This window comes from Haliotis rufescens, unplaced genomic scaffold (genome assembly GCF_023055435.1).
Source record: "Haliotis rufescens isolate VD_foot unplaced genomic scaffold, xgHalRufe1.0.p SCAF_5, whole genome shotgun sequence".
Classification (NCBI taxonomy): Eukaryota; Metazoa; Mollusca; class Gastropoda; order Lepetellida; family Haliotidae; genus Haliotis; species Haliotis rufescens.
In genome coordinates this window covers 22401168-22421601 of record NW_025964223.1, presented here as the reverse complement: position 1 = coordinate 22421601, position 20434 = coordinate 22401168, and the positions used below count along the sequence as shown (strand labels likewise).

At 38.3% G+C, this 20434-nt stretch overlaps 1 protein-coding gene across 1 annotated transcript in view; it reads right to left on the bottom strand.

Moving 5' to 3' along the window:
• The window catches only part of LOC124111899 (spondin-1-like), a 125701-nt gene that overhangs the window by 32522 nt on the left and 72745 nt on the right, over window positions 1-20434 (bottom strand). Inside the window, exons 2-3 of the mRNA XM_046471797.2 lie at window positions 18208-18308; window positions 9024-9172 (exon numbers count right to left, since the gene is read on the bottom strand). Of these exons, the coding sequence (XP_046327753.1) occupies window positions 9024-9172; window positions 18208-18308 (250 nt within the window). The remainder of the gene's footprint in view (window positions 1-9023; window positions 9173-18207; window positions 18309-20434) is intronic.

The window sequence follows — 20434 nt, the reverse complement described above, 5'->3', positions numbered from 1 at the left end:
ATGTTTATGTTCGTTCAATGAAAACATTCAACACAAACCTATCTACCATGATTAGCCCGATACACTCTCAACAACCACGATGCTCGAGTGTCTGAAATAACACCATTTTGTTCCTTCATGTCGTCCATCTTGTTTAAAGAGAGCTATGATTTGTGAAGTTACACCACACAAACAAAGAGAGAAATAAACACTAGAACAAAGTCTATATAATCTGGAAATGGCATCCACGGTATCAAATGGTTTCTTGCCAAACACAAACTTAAACAACTCATGTTTTGAGACAAACTTTAGGACTGTACAGAGCTTCTTCCTCACTTTTCTGTAAAATAAACTGGGATCTGTTACATCTTCTACTTCTATAGCACAGACAGTAGCACCTACATTCCTCTACACTTCTATAGCATAGACAGTAGCACCTATATTCCTCTACACTTCTATAGCACAGACAGTAGCACCTATATTCCTCTACATTTCTATAGCACAGACAGTAGCACCTATATTCCTCTACACTTCTCTAGCACAGACAGTAGCACCTATATTCCTCTTCACTTCTATAGCACAGACAGTAGCACCTATATTCCTCTACACTTCTATAGCACAGACAGTAGCACCTACATTCCTCTACACTTCTCTAGCACAGACAGTAGCACCTATATTCCTCTTCACTTCTATAGCACAGACAGTAGCACCTATATTCCTCTACACTTCTATAGCACAGACAGTAGCACCTACATTCCTCTACACTTCTATAGCATAGACAGCAGCACCTATATTCCTCTACACTTCTCTAGCACAGACAGTAGCACCTATATTCCTCTACACTTCTCTAGCACAGACAGTAGCACCTATATTCCTCTACACTTCTATAGCACAGACAGTAGCACCTATATTCCTCTACACTTCTCTAGCAGAGACAGTAGCACCTATATTCCTCTTCACTTCTATAGCACAGACAGTAGCACCTATATTCCTCTACACTTCTATAGCACAGACAGTAGCACCTACATTCCTCTACACTTCTATAGCATAGACAGCAGCACCTATATTCCTCTACACTTCTATAGCACAGACAGCAGCACCTACATTCCTCTACACTTCTATAGCACAGACAGTAGCACCTATGTTCCTCTACACTTCTATAGCACAGACAGTAGCACCTATGTTCATCTACACTTCTATAGCACAGACAGTAGCACCTATATTCCTCTACACTTCTATAGCACAGACAGTAGCACCTATATTCCTCTACACTTCTCTAGCACAGACAGTAGCACCTATATTCCTCTACACTTCTATAGCACAGACAGTAACACCTATATTCCTCTACACTTCTCTAGCACAGACAGTAGCACCTATATTCCTCTACACTTCTATAGCACATACAGTAAAACCGACATTCCTATACACTTGTAAGCACATATAGTAAAACCTACATTCTTCTACACTTGTAAGCACATACAGTAAAACCTACATTCTTCTACACTTTTAAGCACATACAGTAGCACCTAAACTCCTCTACACTTCTATAGCACATACAGTTAAACCCCAATTCCTATAGACTTTTAAGCACATACACTTGTACCCATATTCTTTCAGTTCTTTTATACTTTTACTATAGATAGTATAACCTACTATAGACAGTATAACCTACCTTATTCTTGCTGACCTTTCAGTGTGCTGGAGTGAGTGAGTGAGTGAGTCTGGTTTTACGCCGCTTTTAGCAATATTCCAGCAATATCACAGCGGGGGACACCAGAAATGAGCTTCACACATTGTACCCATGTCGGGAATCGAACCCAGGTCTTTGGCGTGACGAGTGAATGCTTTAACCACTAGGCTACCCGACTGCCCCCACTATGCTGGAACACTGTATTGTCATGGTTAACAAAGGATTCATGCCTATGTTTTTTCTTTACTGCGTCATATTTATCTACCCCAGTACATCCAAACAATGTAAAATAGAATGCTTATTATGAACCACCATTCCTAATGATCATGGTAGATATAATAACACACCAATCCCAAGAGTGTGGTGCATTTCTACATTCCCTGCATTCTTAACAATTAACTTCAAACTTAGACTGCTATCATAAAACAAGTTAATGATGAAAATGTTGCATATTCAGCAGTTTAAATATGCATGCAGGGCATTTATTTGCCGAAAACTTTGACATTTTGAGCTGATCAGCGATAATTAACCTCCTAACTTTCTCAACTCTCATTACTGTTTTTCCTGATAAACACAGCACAGTACATCCCATCACGAAAAACCTTTTGCTCAGAACTTTTGAAAACATTGGCTTCCAATGAAGAGGAAGGGCAAAAACTGTACAAGGTGTTTTCCATGTTTATTTAACTTCGAAAACTTCATCATTGAATGTTTATGTTCTTAAAAAATGTTTTAGATAAGTTTCGACATTTTCAACTTTTTATCAAAGAGTTACATTATGCATCTTTTAAAGAGAAAAGATTCAAAGTAATTCACAAAATATATTAAGATTTCTTCTCAATGAAGTTATCAGCAGCCCAGGCATCAGTGGCAGGTAGACTCATGTCACATCAGTAAGTACTTGGTGCAAGGAGAAACACTTACGTGTAGTCATTAGTATGTGATAACACTATGTGATAACACTATGAGATAATAAGGAATCAGAATTAGACATGGAGTGATGCCAATGGTTATAAGGCAGTCTGCAAGCAATATCATTCTGTATGATCATGTCTCCACAGCTTCAGAGATAAATATGTCTGATTCTTTGTACCAAACACACTCATCTTGTTCTTTTCAATATGTTTAAGTGGTATTCATTTGCTGTAATATCAACGAAGACAGGACTATCTTATGGATTGCAACTTCTTTGTTCTTTCAAATAAAGAATTGCTGGATAAATATACACTATCTCTTTACACAGTATTAAAAGAATAAAGTTGAAATCTAGAAGTCAATGCTGTCCTCACTGGTTCTTTTCAATCACAAAAAACACAAGCACTGTCATTCTCATTGTCTTGAGATAATAACGTTCTGAAATTCTCTAATTCCACGGTAGAGTACCTGTTTGATGCGACTCTTTACACAATGGTTGGGTAGTTGCAATGTCTGCCCTGGCCTGGGTATTATTGTGCTCCATGATTTGGATTGCTTGTCCAGAGCTCCAGATAACTTTTTGAGCAAATGAGTTTTTACTTGAAGGTTTCTATTTTAATTGGGTTAATACATTTTTCATTGGCTAACCAATATTTTTTCACTCATCTATTCATCACACTATTGGGGTTTTCTCAAAATGAGTAAGCATTTTGAGATTTTTAAAAATGAAATAATGTTTTAGATGTATATAAGGGTTCTAAATATAGTCTTGACTCGGAAAGTAAATGCGTAAGCTCGTAATTGTGTTTCGGAAATTAGCTCCATTGTATGCACGCTGAAAAAGCTTCCTTGGGTATTTACGTACGCTGTTTTCATACAATTGAGTTTCTCATTTAATGCATGCGTTTCTGTACGCAAGTTAATCTAAAGTAATTGAGTTTTGAGTTTTGAGGGGTATTTTACGCAAATACGCAGCTTATCTGTAGCTCTGCTTGTCATTGGTTTGACTGTCCAGATCTGACTACTTACAAGTCATTATGACATAGCTGGAATAAAGCAGACTGCAGCATAAAACGATATACATTCATTGAGATACATAATTCTCATGACCAGAGTTCATTCAAGGACTTGATAAATTGATGCTGATACAATTTGATTAAGACATAAATCAACATGCATCACAGCTCTAACACCTCAACTATTCTGAAATAATTGATAATTCCCTCATTCTTAGGAAATTGCACATCAGCACCCCCCTGCAATCTCCCACCACCACCTCCCACCCACAACCACTGACACCCCTGTCACCATCCTACCACCACCCCTTCCCCACCACCACCAACAAACGACACCCCCCCCAATTGACACTCCACCCCACTGACACCCCGACTGCACCCTACCAACACCCCTTACCCACGAACCCAACCACCACCAACCCCCCCCCCCCCCCCATCGACACACCACCCCATCGACACACCACCCCACTGACACCCCGACTGCACACCCTACCAACACCCCATCCCCACCGACATCCAACCACAACCAAAACCCCAATCCCACTGAATCTGCACCCATAAAGATTTTGAAAGGTATGCATATCTGCAATTCCTAAAATTCACACAGAAAATGGACAATCTGTAACAATATCATATAGGTTGACTTATTGTCAACAATATGAGAGAAGAGCTGTATAATCCTCACAGCTACAAGCAACGACATCATCACAGCCACGACAACCATACCGCAGGTATTGGAAACAGTTTATGCCTTCCATGACCATTTTCACACCCAAACATCTCTTTGTCAGAATATGACAAAAATGTGTGACACTAATCAACTGATGACAATATGCACCGATTATGAATACTCCCTTAACAGCTGATGGAGAAAATGTTCACTGGAGGAACACATCGACAGTAGCGACAACTTTTTCCTGTTGATGGTTTCTGTGCTAACAGTTACATCTCTCACCGTGTTCAAACCCTCAACAAACGTCTTTCTTAAATTGAAGACCTGTTGAAGTTTTCTGACAAGGAAAACTTTGTGGACACATAACGAATGTATTTTGTAGTCACAGGAATTATTTTTTGCTTTGAATGTACTGTATCAAGCAGCTGTAGTGACACATATGGCAATAACATATTGCCACAACACCACTACAACATTGTTGCTGTGTGTTAAGGTGATGAGGGAGAATGTGGCAATCTCCTGCAACATGGTCCTGTGTGTTGAAGATTGGTGTAAAAAACACCGGAATAATGGATCACAGAAAATAGCTTACGTCACATTTCTTACACTGACTGACACAGTGGTAATGTCTAAAAGTTACATTTCAGGAAACAAGTGGTAATATTATTCCTATCAGGACACGCTGTAATCACTGTATAAAGTTTATACAGGCTACTCTGTTTATTTCTTGGAATAACATTATTGTTTTTACTTAAAACTCATCAAGACTGATGATAAGATCTTTAATAGCCTTTGAAAGAAAATTATCTCAAATGAATCTTTATTTTACCTAATAGCCTTTACAAGAATTTTATCGCAAATTAATCTGTTGTGTGGATGTTTTAAAGTTTACATTAATTTGAATTTAAAAATAATCATCTTAAAAGCAATAGGGTATATGCAATAAAAATAGAGCTTGAGTTTCCACAGATCACCCTACTGTCTACTTTTACAACATATTAGATAGAAACATGAACTTAAGAAAACCAAGGTCATGTAAAGGACAAAGTTCATACAATTAAAGTGACACAAGTTTGTAACATAAACTATATAAAATTATATTCATTAATCAAGGCTGTAGTTAACTTTTTTGACAGGGGGGGGCAAATATTTGTACAAGTATCACTTGTCCCCAACTTGGGGGGGGGGGGGGGGTCTGGCTATGGCACTGTTAATAAATGAAAACATGCATGAGTATGACAATTTTCAAAATGGCGGCCAATTAAAGTTCAAGATTTGCTGCATGAAAGTTAGTCTCCCTTACAGCCCTGAGAGAGTATTTAATTTATGAAACATTCACCCCCATTCCATTCTCATCCTTCTAAACCTCATACTGAGAGACTTCAGGGTTCCTTGAACCTCTTAATGCTACTGTAGAACCAATTTGACAGAGTGTGTCACTCGCCGTGTTGCTACTGTCGAACCCATTCACATTTGGATAATAAATTCACTGAAATGGTTCATAATTTACCATCACACTGTTGTTTGTCTATAAAAAAAGTATGATTTTTTACTCAGTTAAAATTAATATTTAGTTAAAATTAATATTTCCAAGATATGATTACCAAAATCAATTTGCACAAATTTAATGATTTAAAAAGGTTCCTAATATCAAACTCATCTCACCTTCAATAACGTATTTCAGGTAATTTTAAGAAAATTTACAAATTTTATGTTTGCTTTGGTCTTAACCTCTTTATGTTTGAAAATGTCAGGATATTTTTATACGACAATGTGTATTTTTCAGGTATGTACAAACAATTGATTCAGATGTCCGTTGTTTAATGAAGCACCAACTGTCCTTTTTACAGCACCTTATGCTAAAATTAATCCAGCAGCTCTTGTTTGGCCCACCGTCAACCTTGAAGAGATCCGTTAGCCCTTAACAATATACTGTATATCTGAGAAGAACTCAGTTACATTTTTTGAATTCCCTGCATACCAAGATATGGAGGGAATAGTAACTGAAATTGACATCATTCAGATATACTGTACCCATCACTTTCCTATGAGCAATTAGGTTCAAGCAAAAATATTACGACAACATTATGCTTTATGAACATCTACGTTTCTGCATTTTTTTTGGAATTTTTAGATTCAAGAGTTTCATTCCAAAAGTAACCTGGAATCAACCTTCACAACAACTTGGACTGTTATTTCATCTCCTTCAGTCTTTCGTTGAAAGATTACAAAAAAACAGGGAATTATATTGATTGGCTTTAAAAAGCATCCACACAATTCACTACTGTAAATGCCCCTAAGCATTTAATATGTAAAATACAGTAACAATATAAAACGGTTTAATAAGGATAATTACAATTGTAAGAGAAAAACCAACATTAATTTGTAGCACTAGACGACGATTCCTCAAATTATGAACCTTGAGGTCATGCCAGTCAGAACATAGTAATACCATGTCTCATATATAAGGTCATCACTGGGATAAACTCATAGGAAGAAAGAAACAGCAACAACATATTCTAGGAAATTTTAAATGTCAGTGCTTTTTTTATATTTGAAATTGTATTTCTTTGACATGTGGCAAAAATAGACACCACAAATTCAAAAATAATCATTATAAATGACACAACCACACTGACAACACCAGGTGTTCAAAGTTAAGTGAGCATGTCCACCCTATCGTTAATAACATCCTGAAATTACACCAGAATTGATCCTAAAACTGTTTCCTTTTCTAAGTCCCCCACCCAAATCACTGCCATTTAAATTCCCCTGATAAACAGCTACCACAAAGATCAAGCATAAAGAATTCTAAAATAGTCTTTTTTAATCACTTTATCTGATGAAAAAAGACTTCAAACCAAAGATAGCAATAAACTGGAGTGTCACTTTAGAAAAGTGACTTGGATGAAAAAACAATTTTTGTTGAAATGTTAATGTGGTGTGATTATGTTATATAATGATGTGTTTTCAGCATGTGGGATGTGATGGAGCAAGCACCTGCTAAGCCTTCCCCCTGTAGGAATCTAATATGGTGGGATGCAGCAGTTGGTTCACTTGCCCATCAACTCCTTTCCCAGAAGACACTGTCAGACATCTCAGATCTTCCATCTCATTAGCTATCTTTATACTCTGCTGAATGGCATAAAATAGAAGGGGAAGCGTTGTGGTACCTGGGAAACCCTTCCTAGTTGAATGATGTGGCAAATGATGACTGGAGTCTGTTGGTGTGTACAGTACAGAAGGATTAAACTGGATTATAAATCTCTTCCTCGTTTTTTTTATGATGAAGTGGGATTTTGATAATGATAGTTTCAGTAATCTGTAGTCATTCACAGGAGAGGGGGCATTGCGTGAGGGGTATTATGCTATGGCTATGCCCACTATTTAAACGGGTGTACAGGGCAGTGCAAAGCAATTTGAACTATGAAAGGGTGATGCCATATCCAGTATTATTACTGGAATTGTCTGATAGACAGTGGTGAAATACTGATGGTAATCAGGATTAAAAGATGTTAGATTCAAAGGAGACCATATGAATGAAGGAGATAAGGGAAAGATAGTGAAAACAATGAATACCTTTAGGCAGTTCTCAAAGGGAGGTACTCTAAGAAGATATGATGGCAAGGAGATTTAGTGGAAGAGAGTCATTGGGAAAGAATGAAGTCTGACCCAATGGGATAGAAGACAGAAAGAGAGGTAAATCTAGAGGACAATTGCAGGAGAAGAGGACAACGGAAAAGAAGAAGACAGAGGAAGAGGACAGATGAAGAGAATGCAGGAGAGGACAAAGGAAGAGAAGAAGATGGGATCAGAAGACAGAGGAAGAGAAGAGGACAAAGGAAAAGAAGAAGACAGAGGAAGAGGACAGAGGACAAATTAAGAGAAGAGGACAGGAAGGAAAAGGGACAGATGATGAGAATGCAGGAGAAGAGGACAAAGGAAGAGAAGAGGACAATGCAGGAAAAGAGGACAAAGGAAGAGAAGAGGACAGGAAGGAAAAGGGACAGATGATGAGAATGCAGGGAAGAGGACAGAGGAAGAGAAGAAGACAGAGGAAGAGGACAGAGGACAAATTAAGAGAAGAGGACAGGAAGGAAAAGGGACAGATGATGAGAATGCAGGGAAGAGGACAGAGGAAGAGAAGAAGACAGACGAAGAGGACAGAGGACAAATTAAGAGAAGAGGACAGGAAGGAAAAGGGACAGATGATGAGAATGCAGGGAAGAGGACAGCGGAAGAGAAGAAGACAGAGGAAGAGGAAGGGGACAATGTAGAAGAGGACAATGTAAGAGAAAAGGACTGGAAGAAAAACACTATGAGACAGTTGAAGATTTACGGGAAAAGAAGAAGATTCTCATTCTCCTAAAAGAATTCTGAAAATATCTGTAGAACGGGAAATGATTTCATTGAAACAACGATGATGCTGGGAATGAGATATAGAAAACAAGGAAACTAAACTATAATGTCAGCATCTTAGAGTAATCATACTTGTCCCCTTGTCACCACTTTGAACAATATTTTGAATGGCATGTCAGTTTAATGTGAGAGGAAAGGCCAAAGTGAGGCAGGTCAAAGACGTTTACCACTTTGGTAAACCAAGGAGCAATGGCATAGTGCTAAAAAAACAAGGATCAAAGTCAGATTTGAACCCACAATCATGAGTTTTGGGCCTACAGGACCCAACTCTGCACTGTGGCTCATCTTATTACAGTAAGATTAGTGTAAAACAAGGCCCAGCTTCCTTTACCTGAACTCGACACATCCGGCACTCTCTGTAGGAGCCACCCACTGCACTCGGACACTCTTCTTCTTCATGAGGTAATGATGGGACATGACATGGTGGTCGCAGGTGTCATCCTCCATCAAGTCCTTCACATACCCTGGGTATGCCTTGATCTGAAACAATACACAATAAATAATTGACGTTTTCATTCACATTTTTACAAAATATGAGGTTGAAGGCATGTTTTACCTATTTTATTCTTTTCATTCAAGTCATCTATGTCCGTAAACATATTTTCAAGCTATTTTCACTAGATACATTGTCCATATTGTATTCTTTGTTTCTATCCAAAGAATTCTAAAAGTCCAACACATAAAACTATCAAGATGTACCATGATAAAGAAAGCTATGAGAACATTGCCACTGCAACAATATTTATTTTGTGTAAAAGGTATTGTTGATTAAAATGCTTAGGCAGATTTCTAAATATGATAGAAAAACTGCAGAAAAAAACGTCAACAGAAAACATTTCAATCAAACTAAACATTTTTGTTTTATTTATTAGTCTAAACACATGAGTAAAACAAGAAATTATATGGATAAGGTCTTTACTATATGTTATCAAATTTTCAGCTGAAAATATATCAGACAGCATTTAGATAACTGAAATAAATCCACAGCCCACACTGTTTGGAAGCACATGGTGTCATAAATGCCATGTTACTGGGGGTCGTGATGAAGTTTTTATGGATTTGTCCCTACCCTTGTGTTTCTTGTGAGACTAAGACACAGGTAATGAAATCCCATAGGGATGGCCTCATAGCTGTATTTGTTAAACATGTTCACTATTTGTTAATATCTCTGTATCATCTGGTGAATCAGGTACTTTTGTACACATATCATTTACATCTGGGGTAAGTGGAGCATTTTGATTATTGACAGAGAACATTTGCATTCAGATTACTTAAACAAGATCTACTGGAATATATACATGTTGCAGGAAGTGTCTAAATATGCTGAAAGTAAAGGCCTCTAACATATTTGCGAGGGACTGACCAATAAATTATTTGGTGGTGGTTTTAGAGACCTAGAGAAATATTTTTGGGCCACTGCTTCTAAACATACAATTTTTTTCTCTGGAAAGGGAGGTGAACAATTATTTTCTTGGCACAGCACACACAATATTTTTGGGGACAAATAATTTTTTTACAAAAATCCCAAGCCTCCACCCGAGAATATCAAATGGTGGGTTCCTAGATCAACACAAGGACTCTTGCCATAGATTAAATGACTCTAAAAACAAGAGGCACATAGACATGCTCTCTCTGGAATGTACTGATACCTTCTGTAAATCATACCCCCAACACTGCAGAAATATGACATGCAGGTGTTGTGGCCTGGCACGTGACAGGCTGATAATTCACAATAAACTATGGTGTAATCACTATTCCTTGTCCAAGGTGTTGTTCAGTTTCTTCCCAAGGGGAAAGCTGACATTCATCTCCCTCTCACATGTGAAACTCAGACAGACAGATATAATCCCCCTTGCTTGCTTTGCCCCTCCTTGAAATGTCTGCACTGCTCTTTCACCTTCCCTCTGTACTATGCGAGGCCCTTATGCAGTGAATATGAAAAACTACAGGCTTAGCTGACAGCCCTGTCACAGACCTATATTTCATTTCACACGACTTGCTGGGCAAAATCACTCATATCATCCTACTTGCTGAGCCATATCACTCATATCACATCATGTAAAGTAGGATACATGAAATATTTGAAAAAATGCTTTGTTGTCATAATATCTTTATCACAGGATCTATTATTAGCAATCTCATGAAAACATGACAACTAAATCAAGATATATCCTGCAGTGTTTGTGTTACAGAGAGCAATCGCTTCCAAACCCGCAGGCAAACTAGGCAACTGATGTTTTCCCTCTCAAACACAGTTTAAGCAATACTTTCATTTAGATAAGAATTCTTAAGACACATAGACATATTTACAAATACTTTTATAAATGAAAAAAACTTTGATATGAGCCAAATGCACTTCAGTTGATAAGACTGGTTGCTACATACATAAATTGCAGATTAACAGCCAATTAAAGCAGATTTAGACCGTTAAATTTCCTTTTTGTCAATCAAAATCACAATGAATAACGTTATCGTAACCTGATAAAGAACAGTTGTAGAATGATATCTACATCTCCTGACAGTAAGCTCCACACCGGCAACTACTATTTCTATTTCTATGGGTGGTAAGTATCTGTACCTCCCATAAATTTGTATCTCCCATGTTACGAGATACAGAGCCATATAAACTATGCTTTTTGCACACAAAAAATGATAGAAAATGTGAATTTATCGTGCCTATCTGAAACTCCCCTTTCACACTCAAATGTTCTGATAAGGGAACTTATGCTTATACAATGTAGCCTTCCCTGAAGAAATACCTCCTCTGCCTGGGATGCCTGAGCAATCTTGTCATGAAATCGTGTTTTTTTAAGAATGGCCAGAGCTGTGAAAAGTTTAAACCTTGTAAAGGCCAGACTAAATTTATTTCTTGTTTATGAAAGAAGCAAACAAACAATAAACATTGTGTCAGGATTGACTGGAGACCAATTACAAAGAAAATCACTGACAATTATAAATAGTCTGACTCTGAAAACATGAGGATATCATTTTAAAAAACCCAAACCTTTTAATATATAAATATTATTTTATTTCATCAAAAGGGTCTTGAATATAGGTTTCAGAAAAACTACTAGTAAAACAAGTTTGCTATAAACATTTGAAAACATACAAAACTAATCCTTAAAACTAAACAGAATCGTAGTGGCTCAAACATATTTTTCACATATGCCCTGTTGGCAAGAATCTATTGACATTATGTTCCATTAAGATCATTACTCCTTGTCTGATAAATCATACTTTCGGTTTTCTCAACAAAATAAAAGCATAAGTGATATCTTTGTCCTGCAATCATAGTTCTATCAGTCCAGCACCCTAATCACATATTTAGAAGAAAAAAATCTCCACCATACAATTCTCAATCAATCGTTTGAAATTCTTTCCAACAAAATGTAGAAAACATATAGTAATGTGAAGGGTTTGAGTAAACAAGGTACAAAATGGAATGTTTGAACTACAGTTCTTATGAATTTTTTAGAAGTATTTGTTGATCATTGCAGGACACTAGCACAGTCTCATACACCAACACGTGTGTACGCCCAGCCACGACGCAAGCCATGTAAACCTTTCATGTGATCACATTCAAATTATTGTCAAAAGTGAAAGTTTGAAAGAGAGAGGCATTTGAACCTGGGTGGATTTAACAAGGTTGACTTTCACAAAACATGCCTTGGAGCTAGTGGTCCACTTGTTTGGAACTTGTTTTATAGTTCATGTTTGATCTCACTTTTATGAAGATGAAAAAGAAGTTTTAAGCTTTGAATTTCCAAACCCTGATAATGGTGAGAATATCTCAAGTCTTTAAGTCTTTGTCCTCCACACACAATATGCTTCAGAACGAAGACTGATCTAGAGGGCTCGATATCTGTGCGCATGAGAAAGAAGGTTGTCTTCTTATGCGGTTTCCAGGGTCCCTTAATGGCATTCCCAATACTAATCACGAGTATTCCATCACCCTCTGTGCAATACTGGAACCCTTGTTTCATGATTTGCTGCAGGTATGTTTCACTGTGGGTAGGGGGGGCACGGTCGGCCCAGTCGTCTAAGGTGCGGCGATTCGCTGTGCAGAGTTGCGTCCCTTGGGTACGCCAGAAACCTATGACTGTGGGTTCGAATCCCGGTTCGCCCCGATTATGTTTCTAGGTTTGTCAGCACCATACCCGTAAATTTAGTTTACTGTATTCTGACAGAAATGTCTCATCTGCACACTTTAAAGATGTGTTCAAGGACTATATTTATTCGAAAATATTCAACAAAACCACATGCTTCCTCATTCACTGGCATGAACCAGTGATCACATGTTACATAGAGAATCAAGACTCTGTGTCCTTTGGTTGGTTGGTTTGTTGTTTAACGCCGCACTCAGCAATATTCCAGCTATATGACAGCGGTCTGTAAGTAATCGAGTCTGGACCAGACAATCCAGTGATTGATATCATGAGTATTGATCCACGCAATTGGGATCGATGACATACATCAACCAAGTCAGCGAGTCTGACCACCCGATCCCGTTAGTAGCCTTTTATGACAAGCATAGTCGCCTTTTACGGCAGCATGGTTGAAGTGTCCTTTGATATGAAACATGTCAACATGAGTTGATAAAAACTCCAAGGCTTATAGATACATGTTCCATGAATTATAGATCATTATTCCACTGGATCATGGATCATTATTTTATAGATCAGTTTTCCACACATCACCAATAATTTTTCCATAGATCACAGATCGTTATTCCATAGGTCATGATCAAAGATCGTTATTGACCATAGATAAAGTTCACAGATTGTTATTCCATTGGTCATGATCAAAGATAAATATTTCATGGATTCCAGCTTGTTATTCATTCTATTAATCCCGGGTGTGCAGGTAAATCTTACATGTAGTGTCTACATAAATCTGAGATACTGGCATCTTTTTTGTATCTTTTTTTGTATCTTACTTTTTGTAAATACAGACTTTCTATTATTTTGAAAGTTTCTCCCAACCTATCTTATTATAGGGTAATTATAAATAAGAAACATGTTCCTTCTTTATATTTGTAGGCGGGGAAAATTATGATAGTCTTATCATTATTTCCCTATCAAATGTGTATTGATATTTCTGGAATAACTTTAATGGGGTCTTAATGAAATGGCTCATCTCTTACTTCATCATGGGCCAACACCCTGATGGCTGCTACACCAAACACCCGCCTCCTTATTAACAATGCTCTTTGAAGATAATAACAGTTATCCAAACCAAATTTCATAAATTCATTTTCTTGATAAATTATTCATTTATTTATAACAGCTCCAGCTAGCTCTATCTGCAGTTTGATAGACATGGAGCTGTCGACCATTCAAGTTGAAGATATCACACTTCCACATTTAAACTTCAAAGTCAAAAGAGAAAATAATATGAACACTGAGTGGTGAAGGAAACGCCACAAGGTGTCAATTACCTAGAGTTTGTGGTCTAACTTAATAAAAATCTTCCTGCATTTTGCATAACTTTTTATGGGGCGGAAGTAAAGAAATGTTTTAGTAGCTCTGTAAACTGTTAGTGAGTGAATCAATGAAGTTACCATAGTAAGCAAATAGTTGGCACTATAATGGCAGCTTACAATCCTGTAGTGCTTAACATTCACAGAGCTATATTGCTGGACCAGACAAACTTTTTATGGGGCGGAAGTAAAGAAAAGTTTTAGTAGCTCTGTAAACTGTGAGTGAGTGAATCAATGAAGTTACCATAGTAAGCAAATAGTTGGCACTATAATGGCAGCTTACAATCCTGTAGTGCTTAACATTCACAGAGCTATATTGCTTGACCAGACAAACCAGTGACTGAAAGCATGAGCAATGCCTCATGCTGTACGGGTACAATTATACGTAAGTAAAAAGCTTCAGCACCAACTGCTCATTGTACTCAGCTGGTACAAGCATGATGTACTGGGGACTGACTTTGATCAGGAAAAGCATGGTGTACTGGGGACTGACTTTGATCAGGACAAGCATGGTGTACTGGGGACTGACTTTGATCAGGAAAAGCATGGTGTACTGGGGACTGACTTTGATCAGGAAAAGCATGGTGTACTGGGGACTGACTTTGATCAGGAAAAGCATGGTGTACTGGGGACTGACTTTGATCAGGACAAGCATGATGTACTGGGGACTGACTTTGATCAGGACAAGCATGATATACTGGGGACCTATTTTGATCAGGACAAGCATGGTGTACTTGGGACTGACTTTGATCAGGACAAGCATGGTGTACTGGGGACTGACTTTGATCAGGAAAAGCATGGTGTACTGGGGACTGACTTTGATCAGGAAAAGCATGGTGTACTTGGGACTGACTTTGATCAGGAAAAGCATGGTGTACTGGGGACTGACTTTGATCAGGAAAAGCATGGTGTACTGGGGACTGACTTTGATCAGGACAAGCATGATGTACTGGGGACCTATTTTGATCAGGACAAGCATGATGTACTGGGGACTGACTTTGATGAGGACAAGCATGGAGTACTGGGGACCTATTTTGATCAGGACAAGCATGATGTACTGGGGACTGACTTTGATCAGGAAAAGCATGGTGTACTGGGGACTGACTTTGATCAGGAAAAGCATGATGTACTGGGGACTGACTTTGATCAGGAAAAGCATGGTGTACTGGGGACTGACTTTGATCAGGACAAGCATGGTGTACTGGGGACTGACTTTGATCAGGAAAAGCATGATGTACTGGGGACTGACTTTGATCAGGACAAGCATGATGTACTGGGGACCTATTTTGATCAGGACAAGCATGGTGTACTGGGGACTGACTTTGATCAGGACAAGCATGGTGTACTGGGGACTGACTTTGATCAGGAAAAGCATGGTGTACTGGGGACTGACTTTGATCAGGAAAAGCATGGTGTACTGGGGACTGACTTTGATCAGGAAAAGCATGGTGTACTGGGGACTGACTTTGATCAGGACAAGCATGATGTACTGGGGACCTATTTTGATCAGGACAAGCATGATGTACTGGGGACTGACTTTGATGAGGACAAGCATGGAGTACTGGGGACCTATTTTGATCAGGACAAGCATGATGTACTGGGGACTGACTTTGATCAGGAAAAGCATGGTGTACTGGGGACTGACTTTGATCAGGAAAAGCATGGTGTACTGGGGACTGACTTTGATCAGGACAAGCATGATGTACTGGGGACCTATTTTGATGAGGACAAGCATGGTGTACTGGGGACCTATTTTGATGAGGACAAGCATGATGTACTGGGGACCTATTTTGATCAGGACAAGCATGGTGTACTGGGGACCTATTTTGATCAGGACAAGCATGATGTACTGGGGACTGACTTTGATCAGGAAAAGCATGGTGTACTGGGGACTGACTTTGATCAGGACAAGCATGATGTACTGGGGACCTATTTTGATCAGGACAAGCATGGTGTACTGGGGACCTATTTTGATCAGGACAAGCATGATGTACTGGGGACCTATTTTGATCAGGACAAGCATTATGTACTGGGGACTGACTTTGATGAGGACAAGCATGATGTACTGGGGACCTATTTTATTAGGACAAGCATGATGTACTGGGGACCTATTTTGATCAGGACAAGCATGATATACTAAGGGCCTTTTCTGATACTGCAATCAGCATTACTGACCACATACACTGTTCAACCACCTGAGGGTTGCCACACAGAAAGCAGTCATTGTGTCCAACTGATCCCCATCTTGTTTCCGTTATGCCAAGAATGGAATACTTGCAAGCTATACCAACAGAAACAGAGGGTAAGCCAAACATAATCTTCAGCTACTTATAGACCTCAAGACTCCCCACCATTGAGGGACATGCTCAACGGCTCAGCATGCAAATGCATTCCCAGAATTGGTCCCCAGCAATCTATGTTGGTCATTTTAAAAAAGGTTACCAAATAGATTGGGTGGTCAGACTCAGCCACTTGGTTGATTGATATTGTGTGCAATGATCCACACAATCACTGGGTTGTCAGATCCAAAAAAGATTATTTACAGGCTGCCTTATATAGCTTGAATACTGAGTGTGGCATTAACAAACAAACAAACAGCTACATCAATGCCTGTAAAGTTGATGCAGATGAAAATGCATGCTTTAAACCAGATGCGCAATAATGCACACTGTTCACTAATAAAGATCACAAGCGTCAATATGATTACCAAATATATTGATATGACTTTGTTGTCCAGTAAGTGACATTATTGCCTGAATTATACACAGATAATCAAAGAAAAGGGGCACATCTTCATCCCTCTCAAGATTTCTTCTTCAACTTCTCCTGAATCAGCAACAAAATACCTTCATGAATACACCTAGTGTCAGGGCATGGACATATGGAGCTGTACGTGTCAAAAAGACTTGCCAGGGAATCCATGACATACTTCCATTTACAACGGAGGGGATAATAACAATTTATATCCCAGCTATGTGATGCATTCTTCTAGGTGTTTACACACAGATACAGAATAGACCAGAAGTGGGCAAGGATGAATCTATCTCCAAGCCCTTTGCCTCTTATGACAGATTTTCCAATTTACTTCCTTCAAAGTGTTGTGAAAAAGGTCACCCTCGGTTGTGAAAACATTGAGAGAGAAAATATTCTGAGTTACTCTCTGAGCAAATACTCCCAGGTTAAAGTGTCAAGCTGCCCACATTACTACTGGGCTTCATTTATATGTGTAAATTGTGTGTCTTCTCTGTCATGAAAGCCATGAGGACTTTCTACATTTTCATCCTGCCTGACTCAAGTGGCCACTGAACACACCAGGACATGGGGCACAACAGATGGACTCAATATTCTCACTGAACAAGTGGCATATGTCACTATCATACAACTCTAAAGAGTAACAAGGCTTATTAGATCCAGGTGGGTGGTAGGGTAGTTTAGCGGTTAAAGCGGGCACTCATCAAGCCAAAGCCATGAGTTTGATTCCCTGGTGTACAATATTTGAAGCCCATCCTGGTGTGCCCCGCCGTGATAGTGCCAAAAGGCATAAAACCCCACTCATTTACTATTAATTTTTGGAACTTAAACGAAAAAGGTCTGATTTGTATCAAACTGACAAATTCCACAAGTAAATTACTGTTGGTTTGGTATAAAACTAGAAACCTATAGGCCTCATTCACTGTATATACCGGTACAGTATAGCTGCTGCTGATGTTAGCCAATCTGCATGATCTGCATCCAGCCAATAACACCTTGCTAGGGCTGTGTCTTGTCATGGTGACATGATACATGAAAATTGACACTTTGCTCGATAAGGAACCACTTCAATGGAAGTAAATTAATTACTGGGTGCATGAGTATAATGCTGACAAACCAAGTATCTACACTGGAGTAGACCTGGGATTTAAACCATCAACAGCTGATCCTGGCAACTAAAGGGATACAACTCTACACATCAAGTGACACCACAAAACTGGACCACCAGTGACCACCTGTGAATATATACATCCTGCAATACTTAGTTGTAATGGCATTTACTTACATCAAAATGTCCGACTGTCGCATTCTCTTCCTCAGCTCCTTGTGGCACTGCCACCAACATGTAACCTAGCAACGTCTGGTCCTCCGAGCCTTCGAGAATTACTGCAAATAAAAGACATGGTTATTTTGGGGGACGAATAATATATATAAGAAAAATGCACGTTCTGTCAAAGGTGTTTAAAAGAGTATGCAAGTAAGGCTGACGACAATCAAGGTCACAGGGAGCCCCTATATTGATCAGAAAGGGTGTTCCAATGAAGAATCATGTTCAGAACTCATAGCTGGTCACTGATGTAACTACCTTGGTTGGAACAATTAGCATGGTTATGGTGGGGACAGACATAGGTTATAGCAAAGGGACGCAACTCTCCAAAGTGAGGAGCAGCATCTTACACCACAAGGCTACTCATGCCTTCTTGTTAGAACAGTTGAACACTATGTTTGTGAGAGATCTTTAAAGAATAATACTGAATGTATCATAGGTCCTCTGATGACTACCGGGTACTTATTTACTTATTGCTGTTAACAGAGGCCAGGCAGTAAAGAGAAGCCTGGCGCTTATTATTTCAAGAAATGAAATGAAATAACTTTGTTGTTTTGGAATAACATGTCACAATTCAAAAATCCAAGTCAGCTAAATCTAATACACACAGCACTTATTTGAGACCCAGGTTATTGGAATCCTGGTGATAATTTTCATGTAAGTCGCTTCAAACACAGAGCCTGTTTATAAGAGACAAACACTTATAAGAGATCCAGCACTTATTGGAGGAAATATGGTAATTCAGATGTTTAAATTTGTCATGACTGGTAGCTCCAGTGGAATCTGCAAATCAGTTAACTGCCTCTGATCTAGAAAATGTCTTGTAGATTACTTTTCTCTCAGGAAGATTAAAGGTTCCCAAAACCATGGTAATTCAAGAGTACTCCCACCCAAGACAGAAATGTGCTTAATTGAGGAGACTGTGGTATAAATATAAACTAACCATAATATAAACTATCCCTCAAAGATTCACATTTCCTGGTGGGCAGTAATAATCAATCTCACGTCCCTACATCCTATAATAAAATGTGATATCACATACAAATAAAAAAACAACAAAAAAACTCCTCTTGAAGGTACATCAAAGCACATTAGTGAATTCCCCAAACCTAATCAAAAATATTCTACATGCTAGCTCACAAAGATAATATTCAAGATGCTTAATTATGTTTACCACCAAAAATGTGGGCCTTTCGATAATTTCTGCAATGACTTTTTTAACAATTATTGCAGTTATGAAAAACGCCATTCACACTTTCTGCTGAGTCTGCCAAAATTCCAGCCATAATTGATCTCATATTTGCTTCCTACATATGTAAATAGCGTGGACATGGGGCTATTACAACAGTGATGATTAAGGTACAAGCTCCTATTTATACTGTGACATCAGTACCAGATAAAATCTTTATTTCAATCAAACCAATCATTTTGTTTATCAATAGGATTACTTTAAACTTTGCGAAATTGTAAAAATTCATCAAAATAATGGAAAATTAAAATACAATTTCTTTAACTTCTCTGATTTTGTATTTTGTTCAAACGTTTGAAGTCTTTTTCTATAAATCCACTACATATGAACCCTGGCAAAATTTGAAATGTGTTTTACATTTTCTTTTGGTCTTGGCAGAAACTTAATTGATATGGGCCTACTAATACAGAACATATATAGTATCTGTAACATAGCAACATCACAGATTTGCAGCCATAAAAAAACTAAATATATTCTAAACATGTTTTTTTCATATTTAACAAATTCAAACGTATTTTCCCCAACGTTAATAGCAGTCATAAACTTGATGACATGTGTATCGACTAGACAGAGATTAATCATAGATGTGTGTTTTATATTTCAAATGACAGTGATTTCTCCTTTCAATGAACTCTAATGACCATTAAAAGTCTATTCAAGACTAATTTTGCATTCTTTGGCGTTAACAAGAGACGAGTGGATTACAGTTTATAGCCTTTCTGAAAACTGTCTAGGTAATGAAATACCAAGCACTGAATAACCAAGACCTGATACTCCATGACAGTTGAGCTGCAGCTCGGATTGACAAAATATTCAGTCAGCCATTGACAAGCTGCCCGTTAAACAACAAAAGAAGACAGATGCGATTCTCATGGGAAGAGTCATGGGGAACATTGTTCCAAATGTGCTTCTGTTAAACACATTTGCTATCATTAG